This window comes from Magnolia sinica, chromosome 7 (genome assembly GCF_029962835.1).
Source record: "Magnolia sinica isolate HGM2019 chromosome 7, MsV1, whole genome shotgun sequence".
Classification (NCBI taxonomy): Eukaryota; Viridiplantae; Streptophyta; class Magnoliopsida; order Magnoliales; family Magnoliaceae; genus Magnolia; species Magnolia sinica.
This window is the reverse complement of record NC_080579.1, coordinates 83,780,102-83,799,236: the sequence shown is the minus strand read 5'-3', so window position 1 is coordinate 83,799,236 and position 19,135 is coordinate 83,780,102. Positions and strand designations below refer to the sequence as shown.

The following is a 19,135-nucleotide window of genomic DNA, read 5'->3' as shown; positions in this document are numbered from 1 at the left end:
CGCATGGGATATATCGTTTGTATCGGGTAATTTATTGCACTTTTGGGAAACATTGGGAAAATGGTTGAAATTTTCAATGGAACTTCAGGGATTGTTAAAAAGACCTTAATACACAATTTTAAATCATAACATCTCAAAAAAGAAGTGCACATGATAGATTTCCTTTGTATAGGGTCCTAAAATATGCGTTGTTTGACTGAACTAATGCAACTATATTCAAGTTGAATGCATAATATTTAGAGTGTATGTGATGATCATTTCATCAAACACTCCTAAATACTTCAAAATTAGTCTTAATTGATAGCTGGTTGAAGGGAAATTTTAAAAAAAAAATATTTAAATTTTTTTATTAAAAATGATTTTTATTTTTTGAAAATTGACAAGGACTTAGTAAATCAGTAGATCAGCCCTCATACATGCTTGATTTCATGTTTGGAGTGCAACATTGCAAGCAATTTGGGAGAAATTGGGGAAATTTTGAAATTTCCCCAAATTTCCTCAAATTGGACCACCTACAATTAAAATTTGAAATTAGAAAACTTGAAGAACATTAAGAACCAATGGATATCGAAATCAAAGTTTCAACTCTATGATTTTTCATGCAAAACATGAAGAACCGATGGATTTGTAACCATTTGACACTGATTTAACATAATTTCAACAAAAAAAGGGACCGGAAATTGAAAATGCTCATCAGATCGAACGTGTGGGATATATCGGCACTACTTTTATGCTTCGTCTCGCACAGGCGGGATACAAGATATATTGTGGGATATATCGACCGATATTAGCAATATTTAAAACATTGGCTCCACCATCAATGCTCGAGGGAGACCCCTCTAGTTAAATCATCTAGGCCTCTTTGGTGGGTGAATATCCATGGCAATTAGGAAAATGGATAGAGGAAATAAGGGAGTTGAAGAGGACTATCTCGGCATCGTTCACTCATATTCTTAGGAAGGGAAATGTTGCTGCATAAGAATTGGCAAAAAAAGGGCCTTTCCTTCCAACTCTTTGTGATTGGAAACACTTTGCCTCTGTTGTTGGATTCTCTTTTGCTTAGTAAAATCTCATCGTTTCCTTCATAAAAAAATGCACAGGATTGGGAAGAACTGAAAAAGTTAAATCTGGCAGTATGCATGGTCCAGGTCCAACAACATTAGTTGGTTTTCCATTTTTAAGTCATTTTCAAGAAGCTGCTGAACCCCAAGGCCTTTGCAGGTGAGTCCCTTGGTAACTTTGGGTCGTTAGGAAGCTTCTGAACTGCAAGGCCTTTTTTTTTTTTTGGTGGCAGGGGGGAGAGTTTTTTGCTCTACAAGTATAATTGGGGGCCTTACAAAATTCTAGTGAAGGTCCTGTCTTCTTGGGTAAGGAAGGTGCTGACCTGTGTAATGACAACTTCTCAAGGAGTTTTTCTTTTCGGAAGCCATACTTTAGATGGCGTGCTAATTGTGCACGAGTGTCTCCATATGACTAAGTATGATACATGAACTTGAGAAAGTTTAGGATCAATGTTATTGGAAGGTTTTGGAATACATGTCATTTATGAAGGCATCTTCTTAATATTAGAGCCTCTGCCCTATGGAAAGCTGTTGTCTGGGGGAGTCGATTTCATAAATTGTGTGTTTTTTTGTTGTGCTGGATGGTTTGAGGATCCAGTTTTGGGTGGATGTTTGGCATGGAGAGAAGCCTTACTATGAGTTCGTGGCACTTTCCAAGCTTGCTTTTCACAGAGGGGCTAAGGTTTTGGTGTTATTTGGTGGTTGGTTTAAGGTTGATACGGAGCCCTGCTTTTGTTTCAATTTTTTTGAACAAGTGACTAAAAATATATGTTAATAAAAAAGATGGAAGAGAGCCTGTGACTCATAGAGCATATTGGGTGAGATGGAAGAGAGCCTGTGACTCATAGAGCATATTGGGTGGCACCCTCCTCCGCTAGCTGCTCGACAGCAACATTAGACTCTTTTCTTGCCCAAGAAAACAAAATGTTTAATCTAGTAGCAGGGACCTAATGTTGATGAAGAGAAAGTGAATCCCCAAGGGCCTTTCGAAGAGAACGGAAGATGGTAGACAAATGCTCCTCGATGATGATCTGGCCTACTCAAGCATCGCCAATAAAATGTAGGGCCTCTTTGATTGCTTTGGGTTTAACTTGCACCAGGGAATATCGCTAGTTGTGACGACTCTGATATAGGCAACCCAACTCTTTATGCAGTGTCCCTGTGAGTAAGTGTGGCTTTCTTTTTTGGATTATTTAATAGGTAAATGATATGACCTTGGGTCATCCTTCTATCTTTTAAAGCATTTGGAATATCATTTACAAAAATGGGAGGGTGAAGTGTGTATGGTAGATCATCTTTTCTACCATGCGAAGCATAGTGATGTTTTCACTTGGACTACTCATCGACTTTAATTCTGGTTGAGTGGCTCATATTGAAGTTCTTTGGGACATGCGTATTAATGCGTTACATCATTGAAACTCTGTCGGTCTCAACTTTCTGTGGATCAAATGGGATCTTGTAGGGAATACTCTTAATGGCCAGATCTACAAATGAAAGGATAGCTCCTCTTTTTAAAGTTGTGGTGGTAATTTTCGCTCCACATGGTAGTTGGGGATTAGTACAGTTGATGAGAACCGTGTTAATGCTGCTTACATTGGACCAGCCAACATTGCAACAAAGATTGTAGCTTGAGTTTTATCTTTATGAACTGCAGTTAAGTTTATGACACACAATACCTCCAGCTATGGTTTGCTTTCAAGGTGGCTCATTAAATTCAATCAGATGGTTGTAAGAGGATCCTCTGATTAGGCATCATCTTCTTTAGACTTCAAGGGACGACGCACATCCTCTCATTTAAATGAATGCCACATATTCATTGAGCAGTTGTTTAGTTGGTTTTATTTTCATCATTGTCATCATCGTTGTTTAAGCCTTATCCCATCTATGGGGTTGGCTACACAAATCTTGTTCCACCATTCTACTCTTCTATCAAGGTCCATGTACTCGGTTAAACTATGGGCTATCAAATCTTTTCTTACTACCTCCATCCACATCCTTTTGGGCCTTCCCCTTTCCCCTTTACATCCTTCAACTTGAACCAACTCACTCCTAACCATCATAGTTCTTGGCCTCCATTTGAGTTTTTTTTTTTTTTTCTTTTTCACGGTATGCACATTCAATAAAATCTCTAAGTATCGCTAATATTATAAATTTTTTTTTATTGGTGATATTTGGTAAAATTTTCACTTCCAGCAGTTTTGGTAGTGTTGATTTCGTGTTATCAATAATATTGGCGATATTAGATAATATTGATAATATCGCCGATATTTGGAACATTGGTGAGGAGTCCCTTTGGAAGATGTGCTTTGTTGGGATCTTGTGGGGCTTGTTGTTGTAGTGAAACTCTAGAATTGTTTTGAGGACAAAGTAGCATTGGCGGAGGCTTTTTTTTTTTTTTGAAGAGCTATAAGTAATTTTATTAGAAGACAACCTAACAAATTGACAAGGCTGAAAGAATACAAAAAGAAAATATCTTAAAGACCCAAAAAGGAATGCACTACATTGTTGTCAGATTGATGAATATTCGAAGCCCACTCTAAAGCGTCTTTCTTTGACCACCAAAGGACTTGATCCGGAGATTTGAGCTTGTTGTCAAAGTAGCGCACATTATGTTCACCCATATATTCCAAAAGCATGCCGGGAGGCTCATTCTCCAAAGAATAAGACTTTTTTTGGGCAGTTGTATGCTGTGCCATTCCTGAATGAGGAGGTGGACTGAAGAAGCATAACCCAATGAACTTCGAAGAATTGCAGAATACAACTCCAAAGTTGATTGGCAAACAACAAATTCAGCACCACTCATACAAAAAAGGCATATGTTTGGGAGGAACATTCCCATTTTCTGAAGCTTGTCAATCGTAAGGATCCGTTTCCTGCCAGCCAGCCATGTGAACAAAGAAACCTTAGGAGGGGCCCCATAGGTCCAAAAATCGACTGGGAAGATGGAGCTATGGGAGTTCCTTGTATGGTGCATATTGTTGTAAAAGGACTTTAACTGAGAATGCTCCTAAGGATGATGCAATCCAGACTTAAGTGTCGGTTGAGTCCGGGAATGGAATATATAATTGGAGGCGCTCGAATAATTTTGCAAACTCCACTGCTTCAGAATCCTAGAGAACCCTAATACATGGAGGGCACCATGCACCCCTACCACCTTCGGATGAGAAGCATCTTTGGACCGAAATGTGTTTCTCTGGAGAAAGCGAGGACGAGGATGGAAACTCTGCTAGAGGTCTGCTACCTCACCAGGTGTCCTCCCAAAAACAGATCCGCTCACCATTACCAAGAATGAATGATGATGCGCTCATAACTGATGGAGCCACCGATGAAATTGCCTTCCAAATAGCCAAGGTGCGATATAGAGATGATTTCTTGATCTCCCAACCCATCTCTTCTAGACCGTACTTTCGAGCAATAACTACGCTCCAAAGTTTATCTTCCTCAATGCTAAATCGCCATTGCCATTTACCTAGCAAAGGCTTGTTCATTAATGCGAGATCTCTGACATCCTAACCAGAGACTCCAAATTTGCTACTGACATGGACCGAAATTGAAGATTATCTAGCACTGGACGTGGTCAATCTTCTCTAGATAGCAGTTTTGAGTAGAATTCCACAATTGCTGAACATATTTCTTCCTTCTCCTCCAACCTTCTACCTTCAACTGATAAGCTGCCAATATGATTATTCCTTGCCCTAGCGCTGGCTATTCCATAAAAGAAGGCCGTATTTCTATCACCCTCCTTCAACCAAACAACTCTCGATCTTTGACGTCACATGATTTCTTCTTGCTTGAGAAGACTTGAGTATTCCGACGAGAGAGAGAACCTTCTGCATTGCTCCTCAGAAGAGAGAGTTTCAGCCTCCTCTTTAATCTCTAAGTCCTACAGCTCGCAGACAATCCCTTCCAACTTGTCCTGACCTTTGCAATAAGCCTCCTTCCTCCATGCTGATAGTTTTGTTTTAAGGAGTTAAGAGTTTCTGGGCTAATCTGCTGGCGGCCGATCCGATCACTGAAAAAGATCGCCACCATTCCTTAACCATGTTTTCGAAATTGTCAGTCTCCAACCATACAATCTCACAATGAAATGGCTTAGGTCCCCAGCTGTCCTGTTTCGCATCAAGAATAATCAGACGATGATCAGAGATAGATCTGAGAAGCGCTTGAAGAACTGCTAGAGGGAATTTAGTTGCCCATTGTGAAGAGAACAAAAATCTGTCTAATGTTGCCAAGACAGGTTCCGTCTACCATTTGACCAGGTAAATCTGGCTCCCCCCATAGGTTTGTTGACCATATCATCATTTCTTACCGACACCTCAAAGCTTTTCATGCTTCTTGTCATGCGCCCAGTGAGGGGGGGGCGGGGGATTTCTTGTGAGTGAATCTGATCACGTTGAGATCACCCCCCCATGCACCATGGAAGATTATACAAAGCTCTAACCTGGTTAAGTTTAGACCAGAATAGGTTCTTCTAGGTCGGAATGCAGGGTCCATAGACAGCAGAGAATAACCATCTGAAATCGGATGATATATCCTTGAAGACAACCGAAACTGAGAAAGACCCTATGTTATGATCTTCTGCCACCCAGAATTTCTCATTCCATGCTTCTAAAATCCCACCTTTAGAACCCTCTGCATTCAGAACTGACCAACCAGCATTCTTGGCTCCCCAAATAGATCGGAGAGTGATGCCATTAAAAGATTCAAGCTTGATCTCCTGGAGGGCCAATATCTGGATTCCATGTTTTTTACAAGCTTGTTAAAAGAAGGTTTCTCCATATGATTATTAGTTGGATGATTGTAAAGCCAGAATTTCTCTCAAAGGCAGATATGTGGGGGTATCGGGAAAGTTTTTAGTTGCGTGCTTGATGGCAGATTTATGTTTTCATAGTTTCTTTTGTTTTTGTTTTTTGTTTTTTCTGTTGTTTGTAATGGTGGGCCTGCTATTTGAGTGATGTGAGGGGTCTGAGTTTGGGGCCTGCTATACTTTTTGTAAGGTTTTTCAATCTTAATACAATCATCAATTTTTGGGAAAAAAAGATGTATAACATCGTTGATACTCCCTTCTAAGTTGGGCTGCATTGGATGTCCTGAGAAAGTCCAGCTGACAACAGCTGTTATTTCCAAATCAATATGCAGAAAATGTCAGGTTGGGATATTTATCCTTTCCAACTATCACCAAAATTCCTATGTTTGCTACCTGAAACATTCCACAAAGGATCAGTTCCAACTTCCACCAAAATATTAGTTATTTTGTATGAGATTGGGAGTTCATTTAAACAAACTCTTAGGTCCCTTTCCCATTTAGAGCTGCAGCCTGCAGCCAGCCTGACAAAGTTTCAGCCAAAGCCGAGTTTGGGGTGTGTTACTGCTGCATCTAAGGCCTCCATGGTGATTAGGCATAATGAATAGTTAGGCTGCACAATGGGCCAGGCTGGGTTCAGTTACGTGCTCAGCTTACTGTGCAGATCTGGACAGGCCTTGGACAGCCCTGCGTACTAACCGAGTACTTCCCAACCAGATGCAACACTAATCCCAGAATGTACTCTAGAATCTTGAATTCCAGGAAATAATTCCCTATTGCTTTCTAGTTATGACAACCAAGTAATATGTGGTCCTTCAATTTATTATTTATCCCAAAGCTTGGGATACCTGTCTTGACATGTCAGGAACACATGTATCCCAAAAACTGCAAGATTGGAGGCCAGTTGCCAAATTTGTCACATTTCTTGAGTATTATTCAATACTAAACAAGAGTATATTTATATCAATGGAAACAACCAATTTATATTTTATATATCATCTCCCAATATATTATGTTTTTTTGTGTCATTACCCATGCCATATTCTATACTCATTCCTGTTTTCTCTGCTGCCATACCCATTTTAATTGGGAACCACTCTACCAGGACCTTGAGATTTGAAGGACAAGTGAGTGCAGCCCTTGGACTGTCTTCCTGTAATTTGGAAATTTATTTCTATCAAATTTTGAGAGAGGCCAATAGCCTTGCTGATTCCTTGGCTAAGGAAGGGGTCTTGTCTTTCTCTATGTATTGGTGATTTTTATCCGTTGCCTTGATGGATCTTTGTAGCTTTTTTCCCTGCACATTTTTTTGGATAATTTTTTCGAACCATCCGACACATGTACCAATGTGCTCCAGTAACATAGTTTCCTACCTTTTCCACGACAATGGCACGATAGAATTCAATAAACTAAAATTGCACTTATTTATATAGCCCCATAATGCTAGTGCTTATCAAGGTGTTATTTTGTGGAATTTCAGCCCATATTCTATCTGGTTATTGATTATTTTACTGTTCACGATCAATTAATTATTTGATTTAATGAGGCTTTGAAATCCAACTTCAGTCATTGTTTGGGGATTCCTCCCTTTTGTTGTAATTTTAGTCTCCCTTTTTTAATGAAATTTCTAGTCACTCTTAAAAAAATAAAATGAGTTGACAGTTATCATACAATTACAGGCTGAGCTCTACAGGGTAAGGAAGGAATTTGAGAAAGCAGAGCCATTGTACTTGGAGGCTATTAACATATTGGAGAAATCATTTGGGCTTGAGGATATACGGTAAGTCATGGATTTTTATTTTTCTTGGTAAGATTCTATTTGGATTTGCTGGAAAGTTTGACAGTTAGGTAGTTAATTTGGATGCCAGCAGATCGTACAATTTTTTTATTTTTTATTTTTCTCTTATGAAGATTGGAACATATTTTTATTAAGAAAACAGAACTTGAAGCATACAAGAAGGGGGAAATCTCAAAAACAGAAAGAGAACCCCACAGAGAAGAAAACCAAATGCAACACCACAAACCCGGCCCACACAACATTACTTGGAACCAGCCCCACAACAATTCAGCCCCTATCTTCAATAACCATATCCAGAATACAAGCCCTGGATTTTGCTGGCTCATTCACATCCCTCTTTGCTTCTTTGTGAATGGCATCAAATGTGATTAGCTTCCCATGACACAAATCTGAGATTTCCTCTATAATGATTGTAAAAATTTCTATTATTGAGTGATTGCCAAAAAAGAATGTAGATAAGAAACCAGCCATTTTTTGAACTGTATTTGTATGCATTTTCGTGCATATGATGTATTTCTTTCATTATGAATTTGTGGAGATCTCACTAAAAATCAAATACGAGCAGTAAAATTGGAGAATGTATTTAGACAAGGAAAAACAAATTCTCTATGCAAAGAGCTGCTTGGTCACCTGCTGCCTAGCTAATAATGCAGGGGCATCTTCACACTGGGCTCGAGTGGAGTGGCCTGTGGGATGCAGGGGTACACTCGGGGTGGGTGGCTCATGTGAGGTGGAACCCATGGATTTGGAGCCCAAGAGGAGGTAGAACCCATGGATTTGGGGCCCACGAGGAGGGTTCGGCCGAGGACCTAACCTATGGATTTGGGGCCTGGGTTATGAGATAAAGGGATTAATTCTCCACGCTCTATTAGTTTGAGCTTTTAGAGCAAGTGGTTAATTGTTCTGCATCAAATTGGTATAAGAGCGGGAGGTATCGTTTTCGAGACTCCTCACCTTCATTTTCACACTGGGCTTGAGTGAGGTGGCTGTGGGATGCAGGGCCACACTTAGGGTGGGCGGCCCGTGTGAAGCAAGTGTTTGCGGAACCCATGGATTTGGGGCCCATGAGAAGGGTTCGGTCGAGGACCTAACCCATGGATTTGGGCTTGATCTATGAGATAAAGGGATTAATTCCCCATGCTCTATCAGTTCGAGCATTTAGAGCAAGTGGTTAATTGTCCTGAATCAACTAAGAGCTGGCTATTTCATAAGAATCTCTACTAATAGAAGCAACTGAAATATTTAGGCTGCATTCGAAAGTGGCAGACTGCACTGCTCAGCTTCTCCTTCAAACATGAGATGTTGTTAGTAGAATCACATCCGATTGTCACCCTACTGGGGAAGTTTAAGGAGACTATTTTTCTTAAGCCTTCTCTTAAAGCCCTCACTTGCACCTCATTCAAGTAGGAGCATTCCCTAGCTCCCCTAGATATGTCCTTATGCTTTCATCTCAAAGAACACCAGTACCCTGCAGCCCACAATTGACAAAGGAAGACCCATCAAAGTTCAACTTCTAAACACTGCTTAATGGCGGTTTCTGTGTAGCTTTCTTGATGGGGACATCACGCGCACTCATGGCCCCCCCCCCAACGCACGTACGTACGTAGAAGGAGGACCCCACCATCGATCTGGCTCGATGACGACGTCCAGGGAGGGCCTCCTAGCTAGAAGTCAAGTTTTGGTTCAGAAAAGTGGCCCGATAGTCAAGAAAAGCCCACCATAGGATCTCATGATCGTGGCCCACTCGTCGGATTGGTTTTATATTTTAGGTTTTGCTTATTGTTATTATTTAGAACATCGTGAACGCTTTAGATTTTCTTGTTTGGTTTTTATTTTAGTTTACTTCATCGCCAAGTAATAGGTGTTGCACATGGTGCGAGTTTTTGGGTATAGGGTTCTCCCTATAAATAGGCACCCCTTGTAGTTCTTTTCATTCATTGAAGTTAATAAAAAATTCCTACTTTATTTTTCTGCTCTCTTCATGAGTTGTGGAAGAATTAAAAAGTAGGTGCGAAGCCCTCCCTTTTCGAAGGGCTAACTACCGTGGTGCGAAGCCACATCGATCCCAATTCACCCCCATCTTCCATCATCTTTTTTTCCATCTTCCCCCACCATCCGTACTTCGAATTTGTCCTTTTGTTGCATCAGATTTCTTCATTACAACAGGTTTCCAGATTTTGGCCCGTAGGCGAGCTGAAACTTTGGCGGAGCACCACGCACAAACCGTACATCGGATTGAGTTGAGATTTGGGGATTTTAGAGTCCATCCCTGGCCAACTAGGGCCAAGGTGGCCTTTTTTTGAATAGTGGGCCCCACACACGTGCGGCCAGGATCACACGCACGTCCGTCTGGGCCATTATTGCTGTCCACACGCGGGATCATCTTTTGGCTCAGGTTTTTATCCTCTTTTATCCTCTCATAGCCATTTTTCATGAATCCTAACCCTAGATTACATGATCCCTAATTGATTTGCCCCTTTTTATCACCTTAGGGTTCCTTGAATTGAAATTAGGGAATCCCTTGGATTAGGGACTGATTTTTATGCATGAGTAGTTGATTTTATTTCCCTTTGACATCGTTTGGTTTATAATTTTTATTGGTCCAGTCCTAGCCTGTGTCGGCTTGGACCCGCATAGATTTCCCTTTTTAATTGTATGTTTGGATTTTCATGTGGGATGTGGTATTTGTGTGATTGTTTCTGAATTGGTAGGATCTAAGCCTGAAATCTTGCATATCATATTTAATTTTCCATGTCTTGCATCAAATTTGGTATCAGAGCTTAGGGTTCTTGTAGGGGAATTCATTACATGTTTAGGGTTTGGTTGTTTATGTCCATTACGCATCAATTCTCATCACATATGGCTATTTAGAGGTCCATAAACCCTGAAATAAGCTGCTGAAATTTTCTGTTATCCCCTTATTTGAATTATTTTAGAAATTAACTTAGTTTTCTATTTCTAGGTTTAGAAACTTTCCTTTTTTTTTTTTTTTTATAAACTAATTTTTTAGAAACTTTCTTAATCTGTTTTTAGAAACTAATTTCCTTTCCTTTTTCTTTTTTAGAAACTAATTTACTTTCCTTTTTCTTTTTTAGAAACTAACTTACTTTCTATTTTTAGCAACTTTCCTTTTTTCTTTTTCTTTAGAAACTAGGTTGTTTTTTTTTAGAAACTTTTCTAATTTGTTTTTTTTTTTATTTTTTAGAAGCTTTCCTAATTTGTTTCTTTAGAAACTTTCCTTTTTCGTTTTTTAGAAACTAGGTCGATTCTTTAAAATTAAAAAAAAAAAAAAAAAACTCTTATATTTTGACAACTATATTGCTGAATTTTGGTTGGCACCCTACACTAAACATGAAACAATTGCAAGAGTCACTAAACAAGTTGTTTTAGGAGTTGGAGTTTATGATTAAGCACTTGGAAATGGACCAATACTTTGAGCAGCTTGATGAACGCATTGCCCGACTAAAGACCATCGCCAGGACAAACCCCACCATTGGGATAGATGTCCAATCTCAGGCAGGTGGCCTGAAGGATAGACCAATGAATGGAGTTGGCTAAGGAATCAGTTATGGGCGTGCACCCGTATACCCACCCCATGAGGGACATCAAGACCACTATTTTGAGGGGTACAACATGTGCAGCCTTGTGACTGGAGAGAGTGCACCAGATGTTAGTGTAGAGTTACCCACTGAGGTCATTCCGGTAGTGGATGAGTTTCGTGATGTTTGTTCTGATGATCTACCAGATGAGTCCCCTAAGAGGGATATAGAGCACACCAGAACATGGGACACCGTAATACCTACAACCGAGTTTACGTTGAATAATTTTGTCGATAGGTCCATAGGTCTAAGTCCTCGTGAAGTCGTTACTGATTATAAACCTAGGAAACTTATTGATCTTGTCCCTATGTCACTGTCCTATAGGCCGTTAGAGTCTGCAGAGTCTTTTGTGCATTACATTCATTCATCGCATCAAGAAATCGGTAGAAGATCATGACTAATAATGAACATTGCACATTTTCTACAGACCAGTATAAATGTTTCAAAGGATTTAATATTGGGGACTCTGTGATGGTCTGCATCAGGCCCGAGCGGTATCCTTCGAGTGTCGTTCGTAAGTTACACGTGTGTAGCGTTAGACCCGTCAAAATTATAAAACGAAACGGTCTCAATGTGTATGAGGTAGATCTTCCACCTTCCATGGGAATTAGTTTCGCATCCGATGTGGAGGATTTAGTTACTTTTCAGGGGACCACTAATACTTTGTCCGGCCCTTCGCCCACCCATCCTAATTCCCCATATTTATCCTTTGAATCATGGCCCCTTCCCAACCCATTTTTTCAGCCTCTACCTCCCATATCTACTTTTCCTAACCTTTCTTTCCAGCCTCTACCTCCCATACCTACCCTTCCCGACCCATTTTTCCAGCCTCTACGTCCCATACCTACCCGTCCCGACTCATTTTTCCAGCCTCTACCTCCCATATTTATCCTTCCAAACCCATATTTCCAGCCTCTACGTCCCATACCTACCTATCCCGACCCATGTTCCCAGCCTCTACCTCCCATATCTACCTGTTTCGACCCATCTTCCCAGCCTTTACCACCCATACCTATCCTTCCCGACTCATTTTTCCAGCCTCTATCTCCCATACCTAACCTTCACACACCCAAAAGGAAATAGAGGATATCCTGGACCATCAGATAGTTTCAACGTCGGATGGCGGGTTTCAGAAGTACGTGGTTAAATGGAAGTCACGCCCAGCTCAGACAGCACGTGGCTCACTAAGGAGGAGCTTCAAAGACTTGATCTTGACATCCTGGAGCGGTTCAGGAGTTTTATTTCGCAAGTGGCGAAATCTTTGCAGTCGGGGAGAATTGATAGGGACATCACGCGCACTCACGCCGCCCCCCCTACGCATGTACGTACGTAGAAGGAGGACCCCACCATCGATCTGGCTCGATGACGACGTCCAGGGAGGGCCTCCTAGCTAGAAGTCAAGTTTTGGTTCAGAAAAGTGGCCCGATAGTCAAGAAAAGCCCACCATAGGATCTCATGATCGTGGCCCACTCGTCGGATTGGTTTTATATTTTAGGTTTTGCTTATTGTTATTATTTAGAACATCGTGAACTCTTTAGATTTCCTTGTTTGGTTTTTATTTTAGTTTACTTCATCGCCAAGTAATAGGTGTCGCACATGGTGCGAGTTTTTGGATATTGGGTTCTCCCTATAAATAGGCACCCCTTGTAGTTCTTTTCATTCATTGAAGTTAATAAAAAATTCCTGCTTTATTTTTCTGCTTTCTTCATGAGTTGTGGAAGAATTCAAAAGTAGGTGCGAAGCCCTCCCTTTTCGAAGGGCTAACTACCGTGGTGCGAAGCCACATCGATCCCAATTCACCCCCATCTTCCATCATCTTTTTTTCCATCTTCCCCCCACCATCCGTATTTCGAATTTGTCCTTTTGTTGTATCAGATTTCTTCATTACAACAGGTTTCCAGATTTCGGCCCGCAGGCGACTGAAACTTCGGCGGAGCACCACGCACAAACCGTACATCGGATCGAGCTGAGATTTGGGGTTTTGGAGTCCATCCCTGGCTGACTAGGGCCAAGGTGGCCTTTTTTTGAATAGTGGGCCCCACACACATACGGCCGGGATCACACGCACGTCCGTCTGGGCCATTGTTGCTGTCGACACGCGGGATCATCTTTTGGCTCAGGTTTTTATCCTCTTTTATCCTCTCATAGCCGTTTTTCATGAATCCTAACCCTAGATTATATGATCCCTAATTGATTTGCCCCTTTTTATCACCTTAGGGTTCCTTGAATTGAAATTAGGGAATCCCTTGGATTAGGGACTGATTTTTATGCATGAGTAGTTGATTTTATTTCCCTTTGACATCGTTTGGTTTATAATTTTTATTGGTCCAGTCCTAGCCTGTGTCGGCTTGGACCCGCATAGATTCCCCTTTTTAATTGTATGTTTGGATTTTCATGTGGGACGTGGAATTTGTGTGATTGTTCCTGAATTGGTAGGATCTAAGCCTGAAATCTTGCATATCATATTTAATTTTCCATGTCCTGCATCATTTCTTTTGGGAACCTTGTAGATACCTTGCTCTGTTGTGTTCCAATACTTAAGTACATATGATTTGTTCATGAACTTTGACGACCTCCACTTGCTTCTCGATGGTGCCAAAACATTGTCAAAGATGCAGTTGTTTATTTCCTTCAAACAACCCAAAGGATAGCAAAAGGGAGAATTCTCCAAAGAAAATTTTCTCTACAAGTAGACTATCCTTTGCCAAAAATTTCAGGACAGATTGTGCATGCATTGTTCGAAGTATCCCTGATATTATCGAAATATCCCCAATATTATCTGTATCTCTAGCTCAGCGATTCCGATAACACTAGTAGTATTGAAAATTGTAGGTATCGTCGATATATCGCCAACGTATCGATATCGGCAATGTATCGTCAATATTTTTGATTGTGTAAATTTCAGGTGTCTCTTATATCGCCAATGTATCAATATCGCCAATGTATCACTAATATTTTCGATTGTGTAAATTTCAGGTGTCTCTTTGTATCGCCAGTGTATCGGCAATATTTCGATAATATCACTAATGTACTGCTAATATATTGATATCACCAAAAATCTATTTATTAAGAAAAAAAATTCATTTCAATTTTTTTTTTTTTTATGGGTGCATGGTTTTATGATGAAATGCGTGCTTGTATGTGTATATATGTTATGTATGCATACATGGATGGTTGGGTGTATGTATGTATGCATGGATGGATGGATGGATAGTTGGATGGTTGGTTAGACGGATGTGTGTGTGTGTGTGTGTGTGTGTGTGTGTGTGTGTGTGTGTGTGTGCATGCATGGATGGATGGATGAATGGATCATGCATGTGTGTTTTGTATGCATGTATATACATGCATGGATGGATGGATGTGTATATGTGTGTGTGCATCGCGCACGCATGCATGGATGGATGGATGGATCATACATGTGTGTTTGCATGTGTGTGTGCATGCATGCATGGGTGGATGGATGCATCTCCCGAAATTTCACTGAAAAATTCCACCATTTTTCGCATGCTTCCCTGAATTTCTGGGAATCGGCGATATTATTGGTGATAACAATATTGTTTCTGTATCCCTAGCTAGCGAAACTTGCAGCTATACTAATATTTCAAACACTATGTGCATGCTTCTCTGCATCACCAGTGAAATTCCAAAAGGTATGCTGTTCAGTTTGTAGTTCATTCCTTTTCTTTGCATCACCAATGCCATCTACATGTACTTTGCTTCTTGCCATTCAAAGTTTTGAACATGTATGAGTTGTTTCTATTTTTTCATATGGTCTTATATGTATCTCAATTAAAATGTGTCCTGTGTTGTATTGGTCTTGTGGGATAAGCTTCAACTGCTTGATATGATGCCCTATCCATAATTTGTAGGAAACTAATTGTCATGTTTAATGCAGAGTTGGTGCTGCTTTGCATAACCTCGGGCAATTTTATCTTGTACAACGAAAACTTGAACAAGCTCGGATATGTTATGAGGTATCAAAACTTTTAAATTGGGATTGGTTACAGATTTCTTGTTTCCTGTCCATTCTAGTTTAGTGACGATAGCACCCTTTATAACAACTGGTGACTGAGGGACATCATGTGAAATCTTTTCTGGACAGATCCTTTTCAGGCTATGTAAAAGACAGAATTAGAGAAACAAGGGAGCTAAGTTTAAGATTAAAGGGCTGAAGGAACTATAATACATGAAATATAAAGAATGAACTAGCGATGGGGTTGAATTACATACTATGGGAATAGATCAGCATCATCTAAGCCTTATCCCAACTAATTGGGATTGGCTGCGTGAATCCTTTTCCGCCATTCCTCACTGTCGAGGGCCATAAGTTAGACCATAGTTCATCAAGTCTTTTCTTAATACCACCACCTAGGTCCTTTTGAGCTTCCCCTTGCCCTTTTAGAGCATTCAACTTGTACCAACTCAATCCTTCTAACTGGTGTAGTTCATGGTCTCCATTGCACAAAGTGTTTCAAATAGCATTCATAGTGTATGCTAAGTAGCGTAGCTAAATAGCATAAATCCCCTGTAGTGTACGCTACAGCTACGTATAATGTAGTGTTTGTAGCGTACTCTACAATGTATTTTTTTTTAATTTAATTTAATTTTTTTAAAAAAATTGTGTAAAACTCACATCATAAAAAAAACCTTAAAAATGTAAAGTTAAGACCAAACATTTTTATGTTTACTTTCACTTAAAATGGTGCTGATCCTTTGTTAAAGTTGGTGTGAAACTCACACACTAAAAAACCTTTAAAACTAAAAAGAAAAAGGGTTTTCGAAAATCCCTTTTCATATTGACGACATCGGTGTTGTATTTAATAATGCTAATCTATGGGATTTTTATTTCTTTTCATACTTGTGAGTTGTGAGTTGTGGTTTTAATTAGACATTATTAATTAAAGTGGTTTGCTTAGAAAGTTGTTAATGCAATAATTATTTGATTTGTTGTATAACTTTATATACGTAGATTAGCTTTTGACAAATCATAATTAATAATTTTTTTTTTACATGCTTATACTTAAAAGAATGAAAAATAAATTTTCTGTTAGGCATTTTTATATCTTTTACTTTTTTTTTAATACTATTTATCATATATAATTTTTTATTTTTGAATTAAAAATATAAGTATTGATTAGCTTAAGCTACACGCTATAAATGTGAAAATCATTAATTGTAATTAGTGTTCGAAATATCGGTATCGTGTTACTTATCGCATCCCTGAGATACAGATATGTATCGTTTGTAGCTGGTAACACTTTTTCGGAAACATGGGAAAACATTGGGAAATGGTTGAATTTTTTAATGAAACTTCAGGAATTGTTCAAAAAGACCTCAATACACACTTTTAAATTATAACATCTTAAAAAAGAAGTGCACATAATAGGTTTCATTTGTATAGGGTCCTAAGCTATGCGTTGTCTGACTGAACTAATGCAACTATATTTAAATTAAATGCATAACATTTAGAGTGTATGTGATGATCATTTCATCAAACACTCCTAAATACTTTGATATTAGTCTCAATTGGCAGCTGGTTGAAGGGAAATTTCGAACAACAAAATTAATATTTTAATAAATTTTATTATTAATAATTTTTAATTTAAAAATGATTTTTTTTTTTTGAAAATTGACAAGGACTTAACAAATCAGTAGATTAGCCCTCATACATACTTGATTTCATGTTTGGAGTGCAAAATTGCAAGCAATTTGGGAGAAATTGGGAAAGTTTCAAAATTTCCCCCCAAATCGGACCACCTACACTCAAATTTCGAAATTAGAGTGTATGTGATAATCATTTCATCAAATGCTCCTAAATACTTCGAAATTACTCTCACTTGACAGCTAGTTGAAGGAAAATTTCGAAAAAAAAAAACATAGAGAAAATGACGAACCAGTGGATATTGAAATCAAAGCTCCAACTTTATGACTTTTTCATGTAAAACATGAAGAACCAATGGATTTATAACCATTTGACACTGATTGAACATAATTTCAACAAGGAAAAAGGGATATGAAATTGAAAATGCTCACCAGATCGAACATGTGAGAAATATCGGCATTACCTGTGCATTTCTTATCGCACAGGTGGGATACAAGATATATTGTGGGATATATTGGCTGATATCGTCAATATTTAAAACATTGATTGTAATTTTGTTTTAATCATGATATTGTTTTAGTAATATCTTGTTAAATCCTGAATTGATGTTTGAAAACTGAGGTTTGCCAATCGCACATGCACCTTTGTGCATACATGTGAACACACATGCACACATAGAACATGAGTGCACACGTGCGCGCGCGCGCAGACACACACACCTGAGACACTTGCATTGCATTCCTGAGGTTAGCATCTACTCCTGCCCTTTCAAGAAAGATAATTGTATTGGGCATGAGAACAGAACCTACCCATTCAAGGGAGGGAGGGAGGGAGGACACCAGATTGGATCTAAAAATGTCCTGGGATTAACCCAAGTAGGCCAGTTCTTTTTCCCTTTTTGGGTGGATGAGTTGGGTAACCCAGTTAGAGTGGAGGGAGGGAGGGTTTGGATCTGCAAATGTTCTGGACTTAAGTAGCCCATCTTTTTCTTTTTCTTTTTTCTTTTTTCCTTTCTGGGTAGATGAGTTGCGTAACCCAACTAGTCTTGAGGGTGTAAAGCCTGAGGACGAAGCCCAGGAGCCAATTACCCTTCAATGACTATTTGATTGCAATAAAACCACCTGATTTCAAAAAACCCCACTAATAGTACACAGGTCTCTGCCTTGTTAGAGTCTTTGACTCTTATTGGACCACAGAAAGCCCAAAGGATGTGGCCACCTTTGTCACAAATGATGCCCTAAGTGCCTGGAGGACCTGGGTTCCCATGGGAACACCCAACAAAGTTCCAATTTCAATCTGCCCCTTTGACTCCACTTGGTATTACAACTTGGCTGCACTGCGTCTGTGAATTCCAGCCCACTTTTTTAAATTTAAATTTTAAATTTTTTATCTAAAGGTCATTTAGCCTTCTGAAATTCTTTGCGTGATAGGGCCCGCATATTTATTTTACCCGTTGTTCTATTGATCACTCCTTGGGTGTTTTTTTTTTTTTTCAAATGCTATGTTGCTGCTTTCGTTCCAAATCGACCAAAGCACCAAATAGGACAGATCTCATGAAATCTGCCCATTTTGCCGTAGAATCTGAATCTCCATGCTTCCATTAGCTTGGCTAAAGACCTAGACATCTTCCAGTCCAAGGCAAAATGTAACGTAGCAACTAAGATGGAAGCGAACCCAATAGAGAAGACTTTGAATGCACACATTTGGATTCTCTAGATCCACCATGAAATGGCAAAAATCTTTTAATTGCAAGCAGAAAAATAGAGAAGAATATTGGTGAAAGTATAAATACTGGAGTCACAACACCAAAGCCTTAGGGAATCTCTCCCAAAAAATGTCTAGGAGAGTCTCACTTCTAGATAATGTTTCCAATCACAAGAAGCACAGAGCAAATAGTAAAGTTGTCAACTGTATAAATAAAGTTCGATAATTATAAGCTCTATATAGCCTTTTACAAGTTCTATTTCAACCAAAGAAACCAATTTAAAATCCAATTGACTCACGTATAAAACTATCCAATCATCTTTCAGAATCTTTATCCATGCCTTTAATAGTTTATCCCATCTTTTCCTTCAAATTTGTTATCTGTCAATTGAATGTTATGTTATGTTTTACCCTCTCATTTTGTTATCCAAGATCTGGCAACAAAGAAGACGATCGGTAGTGTCATGAAAATTGTGGTCTTTATTTCCTCGATTCAGGGAATGGTACATTTACCTTGGTTTCTAAATCTGTTACTAGCAATGAGGATCAAGTGTGTTAGAGCATGGG

At 39.3% G+C, this 19,135-nt stretch overlaps 1 protein-coding gene across 1 annotated transcript in view; it reads left to right on the top strand.

Annotated features, from left to right (window-relative positions):
* Positions 1 to 19,135, top strand: part of LOC131251571 (uncharacterized) — a 121,661-nt gene that overhangs the window by 20,693 nt on the left and 81,833 nt on the right. Inside the window, exons 5-6 of the mRNA XM_058252342.1 lie at positions 7,545 to 7,645; positions 15,158 to 15,236. Of these exons, the coding sequence (XP_058108325.1) occupies positions 7,545 to 7,645; positions 15,158 to 15,236 (180 nt within the window). The remainder of the gene's footprint in view (positions 1 to 7,544; positions 7,646 to 15,157; positions 15,237 to 19,135) is intronic.